The sequence below is a fragment of the Oryzias melastigma genome, linkage group LG23 (assembly GCF_002922805.2).
Source record: "Oryzias melastigma strain HK-1 linkage group LG23, ASM292280v2, whole genome shotgun sequence".
In the NCBI taxonomy this organism is placed as follows: Eukaryota; Metazoa; Chordata; class Actinopteri; order Beloniformes; family Adrianichthyidae; genus Oryzias; species Oryzias melastigma.
In genome coordinates this window covers 11,937,323-11,946,672 of record NC_050534.1, presented here as the reverse complement: position 1 = coordinate 11,946,672, position 9,350 = coordinate 11,937,323, and the positions used below count along the sequence as shown (strand labels likewise).

The following is a 9,350-nucleotide window of genomic DNA, read 5'->3' as shown; positions in this document are numbered from 1 at the left end:
TATTAAAAATAAAAAAATAGAGAAATTTTTCAAAAAGCAGAACTGATAAATAAGAGATTGCACATCTTATTAGGCACTTTAATGTACATTATAACCCAATAAATAATCAGTAAAGTATGACAAATCAATGTTGCTATGGATTTCCGATGCTGCGTTTTCACCACTAGGTGGCAGCAACAAACATGGGTTTGAACCGTCACACTATGGGGGAAATCCTGCATCTAGGTTGAGATATGAGCCATACTAATGCCAGTGTGTGATGCATCACCTGAGACAGGGGGGGTTCATGCAAGTCCAACTGCAGCCTCTGAACCACATAAGGGAAATCCCCAGCATGGAAACACACAACATCTTTGGTTACACGTGGCGGCTCCAAGCTGGAAACAAATAAAAACACAAGGCAGGGAGGAGATAACGGAGGGATTATATGCTAACCGTCACACGGTAAGTTGTGTAAACATTGAGCTGTCACCTCTAAACAAGCAACGCTAACGTGGCATTAATTTTTTTTTGTTCTCGCTGCTCACCGGTCTACAGGGCAGACGGCCTTCAGCACCCCCACAGCTGCTGTGGTCTGCCGATCGAAACCCTGCCCGATGTGGTCGGCGTGGGCCCGAGTCCGGTCTTCAAACAGCATCTCTCGGGGCTCGCTGGTCCTGGGCAGCGACTGCAGCAGGTTCTTTACTTCATTGGTGGAGCTGAGAGGAAAAAAAATGTCCAACTTTATTCATTTGAAGCTAAATGGCTGAAGCTGAATGGACAGCTGGCAACACACATTTATATATATTTAAAAAATTGTTGGATAATAAAGTAAATTATGCCGTCACTGATGCAAGCTAAAAAAAAATAGAGATTTTAAGTAATTTCTAGGTATTTTCTTGTCAAAATATATGGTTGTAACTTATCAAAAAGAGAAATCCCAAACAAATCCAGACAGAGTAAAATTACCCAGAGGCTCTCTCTAACCATATAATATATTTAAAGCAACCGTCTCTTAAGCTGTTATTTAACAGAACATTATTTAAACATTAAATATTAATCACATGTTCTCCAAATGGAAAAAAATAGCAATAAGTCTTTTATTTATTTAGCAAAAAATAACTCAAATGACTTGATTTTAAATGGAATTTCTGTGACAGTCGAGGTGTTCTCTCTTGGCTTCATGCATGCAGACTGAACAGCTGAGGAGCCGAACAATGGAAGTACTGCAGTCAGCTCGCTGCTGAATCAGTGACTCACACAGGAGCTGTAGTCACATTCAAACGGGAGTGTAAACACACACACACACACACAGAGAATCCAGCAGATTCCTTAGAGAGCATAACACAAGCGTAGACGGCGAGGCTGCTTTACTGAACTGTGCGTTCATTCATTTCACAGATAAGACGAGGAGCATGAGCTGGTGGAGGAGGGATGGAGAAGTGGAGGGAAATAGCGCAGGGTTGAAACCACACACACACACAGATCAGTGTGTGCCGGCTGCAGCCTGACATGAGAGAGTGAAACAGTGAGAAAAGTGCTGCTGAACATGCACATCGTGGATGACATTTGAAGTCCAGCATGTCCTAAAGGTCTTTAAATATCATACGTGTGTGAGGTCCTTCAGTTCTGCAGCCCGTTATGAATATGTGCGTCAGGTTAGACTCCTGTATTTATGCTCAGATAAAAACGGCTCTGAACAATAAAGGCAGAATAAATAGCAGCAGTATGAGCTGGTGATGGGGAAAAAAGATAACGGAGGCGGAGGGTTTAGGAGATAAAGCGGCAAAAATAATAAAAAAAAAATATGGGAAAGAGCAGGAAAAAAATAGTGTAAATGTACACATTATAGTTTATATTTCAGTACTTCAACTCAATTATTGTACACAAAGCAGTACAGGTAGAACATGAAAACAGTCTCCAGTGCCAACATTCAATTGTTGCTAAACTCTAAAACCCTGACAGTTTACTAAAAACTGAAGGACTGGCTTGTTCACATTACATAACCACAACAAAAAATTTATTTCTAGGATTAAAAAAAAATTCCAGAGCTTTTTCACTGAAATAATCAAAGAGAAAACCAGCATGAGTGTAAAAACTAATCGATTTGTATTCCTACAATCTTGCCAGATCAATCTGTTTGAGGCAAGTTGTTAACCAAATCAACCTTTACAAACTAATCAATTGTATAGATGTTGGAAAATACCATTTGGATTGAGATGTAGATTTTTATTTTACTATAACCTCAATTCACAGACATAATAGCACCAAAAAATGATCAACCCATCATTACGGTACAATGTGTACCTTTTGATTTTAGAAAGACATTAATTCTTTTTTACTTATTTGTTTGTACATGTATTTAATTTACACTTGCAAGAAACACAAGAATCTGTTTCTGTTCAGTACCAGGTATTTATCTCTGAGTCACGCTGGTTGATGGTTTGGCTAAAGATGTCCTGGATTGCATCGATCAAACCAATATCGGCGTTGAATCGGATCATCAACCACAAATTATGATACAAATCAAATGGTTAAAATAAATTGTTACACCCCTAAAAACCAGAAACTTTTTTTCTTGTGCTCAAATGAAAGTGCATTTAAAAACTGTAAACAAAAACCTAAACATCACCACTTTCACTTTCTTTAGTCCATCAGTTTTCAATACAAACATTTAATGGCTCGCATACAAAGATAAAACATTTGATATGTCCTCTTTACGATCTCAAAAAAAGCAGCGTGAGCTTCAGAGCATAAGTGTAATAATAACCACCTTAAATCAAGTTAAAGGAGGAGATAAGGAGAATATTTCAGAAGTATTTCCACTTGAATATCTACCTTTATTGAAACATCCCAAACACAACAGAGGCTGGGATTACCGTTTTAAAAATGACTGCTTTAATTGCAGCTTTAATGCTGTAACAAACACAAAGCTTGATGGGAACGCTAATGACTAAACAAGCAGCAGCTAATGAAAGTGTGAGGCCCACGTTTGGCTGGTAGCCATGTAAAGAAGCGGCTGATGTGAGGATGATCTCATCCGAGCGGTGAGCCGCATACCGCTAACATAACAAAAACACGCATGCTCTCACTCGCGGCCTCTCTTACAGAAACCACTCGCTTGTGTTGGAGGCATAATGCGAACAACAGTGGCACAGGCAGAGAGAGGGGTAATTGCTTCATCCGCCGGTGTTCGACAACAACAAAGCTTCACACCGTTACAAGGGCTGCAGCTTCAAAAGGCAAGTGTGCTACTTTTTTTCTTTTTCCCTCCACAATCAGTCCTCCAGGGCAGCCAATGAAAAGCACAAGAAGCTGGCTCAGGCAGACAGCACTCAAGACTTGTATCCAGCATAAACAGCAGCCACAGAGACTAAAATATCCATCTCGTGGAAATTATTTCTGGGTGGATTCGTGCAAAAAGTGAAGAAGAAGTGACAGTCAGACTCACCGTTTTCTTTTAAAAGGAGACTTTGGTACGTCTGCTACTGGTATCATCTGCTCTCCAGGTCTGACCCACATTATCGGACCGTCGTCGCTCTCTGTGGGACTCATGTGACTTAGACTGGAGAGCGTCCCCCAAGGGAGCGTCAGCTGCAGCCACACAAACAAGGTCGGAATGTGAAAGTGGGCAGGTCTGATTACAGTGTCAATCTGTTTCATCACCGGAGCCTCAAGTGTTGTAGATCAAAATGGTCAAATTAAAATCAAGTTTACAAGTTTTTGCTCTTTAAAGACTTTTTTTAAGCCATGATCCACTCTGATCGTCTTTTGATCTAGTTCCCGGTGATCTTTTAATTATGATTATGCTGTTTGAGCCAAAAAAAAAAAAAAAATCTGTCGTCTTTTAGGACATAGTTTCTGCAAAAATATAGTCTACCATCTATCTAAAGATTTAAAGTTATTCAAAGCTATTTGACTTATTTTACACCCTATAAAAAGAGTTTTTATCATTAGATAATTCATTTCCATACTTATGTGCTCCTCCAAACCTAAAATATGCTCTGTTAAAGTGAAAGTCCACTTTTTCCCCAAACCGCTGCTGCTCCTTTAATCCCCTTCCTCATTTTCCCACATGCTGTCAGTTTATCTACCCAGCTGTTGTTCAGGATTACACACTCACCTTTAGGAAGGGAGACTCCTCCAGCATCCCGAGGAATTCAGGGAAGTAATCCCCAACCTCCTCATCCACGGCTCCCACCAGGCTGATCTGTCTCATAGCTCCGGCTCTGTACGTGCCGTGACTGTACGTTCTCTTCACCTGATAAAGGAGATTATACGAGATCAGTATACGCAGATCCACTGTGCATCAAAACACATAAATGCATCAACAGTAATGTTTTCTTTCTGTCGGGACATTGACATTTGAACCGAGACTTTCAAAACACACATATGGAGGATGTTGATCATGACTGGGTGTGAAAATAGACGTTGTGTTGGCGGCTTCACTTGATGCTTCTGCTCCACGGATGGATGTGACTCACTCAGCAGACTGTTTGCTGCTTTCCACTCGGCTGACAGAGCCGTGTGCATGTGTGTGACTGCCGTCCCCTCGGCCCTCAACAGTGTCTCTGTTAGTGCATGTGTCTGCCGTACGTGCAGCCTCTGCCCTGCGTGCTGCACTCTTGGCGGATCTGGATCAGCGAGTGTGTGCGTGTGTGCAGTGCTGTGTATTTGTCGAATCCTTGGCTGCGCGCCTCCAGTGAGTCACCGCCTGACAACGAGGCGGAGATAAAGGGAGACAGAAGGGGAGAGAGACGGCGGTGAGGAAGAGGAGTCCGGAAACGGAGGAGAGGAAGAGCGCGGGGAAGCAAAACAGATGGAGAGAAATGGTGAAGAAAACAAAAAGATGGTTAAAGGAGACGAGCTGCGTTAGGAATAGAACACAAGCTGGAGAGGGAGATTACAGCTAAATAAAAATAACAGAGGAGGAAAAATAATGATTCAATTTGAACAATGATTCAATTCATATCAGAATTTGTGGTTGAGGATCTGATTCATAGTCAATATTGGTTCATTTTGAATAATAACATGAAATAAAAAAATACAATTAAAAATGTGTTGTAAAGAAATAAAAACTGAAGAAAAATTCTGATATGTGTATTTATAAAAGATGAAAATATCGTGAAGTTTTTCATTTCTACATCCAGATTTATGCATAAAAATCCAATAAGTTCATAGCAACAGTATAGTATTGCCAATAAGTTCCAGAACTGATTCAATTTGATTCACCAGAGCCTGGATCAATTCAATGTCATTTTTTTAATTAAATTGAGTTTACACAGTTTACACATTTGTTTAGAAATACATGAATAATCCAAAATTTTTTTGAAGATTTTCATATTACTCTGATACAGTTCAGATACTGTAAAATGTGTAAAATGTATTAATTAAATAATAATGAGATTATTAAAACCATACACTGTTACATGGATTCTTAAACAAAGCGCCAACAATTGTTCTGCATCTCCTACAAGCCGTTTCAGTTTGGCCACTAGGTGGCGATCGCGATACAGCATTAGACCTTATTCCAAAAGTAGAAGAAAGTATGAGCAAAAAATGGTTCTTTAGACCAAAAATGGTTACTTTAAAAATGTTTCCTTAAAAGAGTTTGGAAAATTTATGCCTGTGAGTTTATAAAGATGTTTATTTAGTCAGCAATGTGTGTTTAGGTTGATCGAGCGTTAGCATTAGCCTTCCTATGGGAATTCCCATTATACGTTAGCATTAGGCTGGCGGACTTTAACTTTTGCTCTATTAAATTTAGATCGATTCAGATCATTTAATCGATTTTATCAACCCAGCTCCACATTTAATTATAACTATTTCACTTTATTATTTAAAGTGCAAACTGGAGGGATGTTTGTTTGTTGTTTCCACCTCATTTCATAGCATCTGTGCTTTAAGACGGATGACAATGATGACTAAGAGCCTGGAATATTTAGTCCACACATATAAAGACAGAACTTTAAATAGCCTCTCTGAGTCACTGACCTAAATACTGGCAGAAAAAAAAGTGTGTGAGAGTTTGTGTGCAAACACGGAGTTCACATCAACTGAAAACCTCCAGCTCTTTTTTTTCTATGCATACATTTATCTGCACAATTTTAATTAGCTGTTCTTAAGGAGGTATTTCTGTACGTGCGTGTTTACATGTGCATAATTTAACAGCTCAATAATCCCCCGGGCTGTTTGCAAATAGATCAGTCTCAAATCAGAGAAGGAGCATTCTGAAAAAAACCCTTTCTTCAAATAGACACACAGCAGATATCCAAGAAAATACAAAATCTGAAATCAATTCTTTTACACTGGGAACTATGCAAAGATTTTTTTAGGCAATCAAGACATTGCACCAGCTTTTAAGTTGTTTTAAATTACACTGTTCCAAACTTTTATCAAAATCAGCACAGTTAGGAATTATTTTGCCTCATTAATAGAAATGATCTAAAAAGAAGAAGAAATCATTAGATCAAAATCATTTTGCTCCTAACTCTTAACAACAGAAAAAAATGGTTTTAGACTTGATAAACTCCAATTGCACCGTTTATATTTTTAAAATCATTATTTTAAAGTTCAACAAATGTTTACAAGTTAGGCTGGCATTTATTGTCATTATTTTGGAAACAAAAATGTAGATTTCTTTTCTAAAAATAAGTACTGGTTTTAGATTTTCTGAGGATTTACTAGGATGGCCCAACTTGCACAAAGATGGTATTCTCATTTGTTAGCCTTTTGTTCTAAAATGATTCATTTCTACTTATAACACTGGTTTTTGTCACTATAATCAAAATAACTACAATTAAGTAAAAAAAAAAACACAAACTACAAACCATTTACGTAGAACTAGCAAAATAATACTTATTACTGGGCTGTAAAACATTTAATTTTTTCCTTTTTGAATGCTTTTGTGGAACTCTTGGCTTCTAGATTTTCATATCTTAATATGATGCTTGCTTGATGGACAGATAATGTTACTACTTTCTAGTGATTTCCTTCTTAAGATTAGTGTTATTTTCCTATTTTCACAGTGTAGACAGTTCTGTCTATGTGTACAATCATGTAAACTCATTGCAGTTTTACTTGCATCTGTTTTCTTTTCTTTTTTTTAATCAGTGTCTGTATTTTTTCTATAAACGTCTAAGGCCCTCAGTGGGAAGTCTATTAGATCCCTGTTGCCGGCGTGCCCTCTGGTTAAATCTGTAACAGCGATCCCCGTCTTTCATCACTTCACACCAACACAGTCCACGTCAAAGTCTCGCGCCTCTCTCTGACCCTTCTGCAACCCGTCCACGTCTTCCTCAGCTCTTAGTGTCTCTCTTTGAAGGAGTTACGCTCAGTCAGACTATAGACTGCTAAGTCTATTAGTCCATTACCGCTCTTGCGTCACAACAAAGCTTCTGGCTGCTGATGGCTGCCTCAGACATAACTGGACAAACTCGTCAGTTAAAACGCCCTTTTGGCTTAGTTCCATTTGAAACCAAGCAAATCCACAAACAACCTTTCACTAGGAACATAATTCTGGAGCACGGAAATGCCTTAAATAGCATATTATTAACTAATCTGATGACTTTAAAATGCCACATTTAAAGATAAAACAAATCTCCCCTACAGAGCAGGTATCAAGAAAAAAGCTGCTTAATTAAAGCTTTTATTTTCACTCAGATTTATTTCTATTTTTTTTTTTGTAAATGCTCCTGGCTCCAAACAAAAATCTAATCAACTGCCTCCATAGTGCATCCTGATTAAAAGGAATCTCTATGAGGGAATAAACAGCAGCAAACAAAGTGTGAAATGGAAAAAAGATGATTTTTAAAGTCTTTTTAATTGAGATGTGTTCAATTAAGTCTAACAGTTCTGAGGCACAACAGAAGACGACTAATAAAAGGTGCTTACGCTGAATTTTTTAAACACAATTCAGCTACACCGTTTATTTATAAAATACTGTCTTTTTCATTGAAAATATTCAAAAGTAAAAGGGAGATAAAACACATTTTGGGTGTCAAAGACAGTTGATGTGTTTTATAAAAAAAGCAAATTAAACCAAAACAGCCTTCTAAATCTGAATTGAACTTCTTTCAATAAATGATAAAAAGGTTGACTTAATATATTCAGTTAAAGCTGATAAAGTGATGATAGAACAGGCAGCTCAGAGACAGATGCATGAGGTGGGCTCTGATCAGATTGGCTTCTGGGAAATATGTCTAATAGAGGCTGATATTTAACAATTTATCATTTTTGAAATTTTAACTGTGTGAATTGCAAGAGCCTTCCGTTGCTTTCCCAGGACATAAACTGCTTTAAGCTGCATGTTATAGGAGCAGTAATACATATTTACATGTCTGAATGCTCAGGATAGACCCAGAAGTGTCAAAGTCTCAAATCAAAGACTGCAGACTCACTGACAAAAAAAAAAAAACACACACATCTAAATTAATACCAGACAGTTTGTGAAAAGCTAAGATTTAGCTAATAAGTAGATTCATTATACTACAACTTTTAAATTATGCAATATTTGCTTTATTTTCTAGGTTAAATGAAAATGTGTAATGAACTAGATTCTATCTTTCTCATTTATAGTCAGTGCAAATGTCACTGTGGCTGCATGTCACCATGTCTTTGAAGTTGTCTTTTGAAAGTGTAAAGAGCTGCTAAAGCTGTCCCCGTTACTCCTGAACGTCACCCACGTAACAATTACAACTAAAAACATTTTAATTCAATTGGTTTTAAGTGTGTCAGAAGTAAAAATGTACATTTTGTTTATGTTTTAGATTGATATACTTGTTGCATTGAGTGGTAATTTATTTTAAATATTTGTACTTCAATTTAGCTGAAAATAAATGTTTTAGTTTGTAAAATTGTCAACAAAAGTTTTGAATAAAACTGTATAATTCAATTTATGTTGGCAAATAACTACACAAAGGATATAAACCTTTGATAACTCCTAAAAAATACAATCCGTTTTAGACAGAAATAAGACCAATAAAAAGCTGAACTTTGCATGTTTGACCCAAAAATTCTGCTGCTGTTAATTTGTTTCTACGCTTGGTGACTAAACGAGAACAAATGACTTCTCAGCTTAGGCACACTGTGTGTTAAACTGCAGGGTTGCTGTAAGAATGCAGAGTGCTAAAATCCCCCATGATCATTACCACCACTAAAAAATGGGTTCAGCAAAGTCCTGAAATCAAAACAGAGCAGCTCCTGCGCCTGCAGTCACGTTCTGAACACCACAAATTTACTGTCGACTCCAGGAGAATGGTAACCTCAAAAATGACAAGCATTAGCACTTTCTCTTTCGTATTTTTCTCCTCCAGATTGAACAGAAAGCAGCTGTTCAGTCATATAGGGCTACAACACAAAAAAGGAAACTG

The 9,350-nt window shown here is 37.6% G+C and overlaps 1 protein-coding gene across 1 annotated transcript in view; it reads right to left on the bottom strand.

Moving 5' to 3' along the window:
* Positions 1-9,350, bottom strand: part of LOC112155748 (lysine-specific demethylase RSBN1L) — a gene marked incomplete in the record, with an annotated part of 26,013 nt that overhangs the window by 3,824 nt on the left and 12,839 nt on the right. The window contains 4 exon segments of the mRNA XM_024287617.2: positions 269-377; positions 528-698; positions 3,431-3,573; positions 4,103-4,240. Coding sequence (XP_024143385.1) covers positions 269-377; positions 528-698; positions 3,431-3,573; positions 4,103-4,240 — 561 coding nt within the window.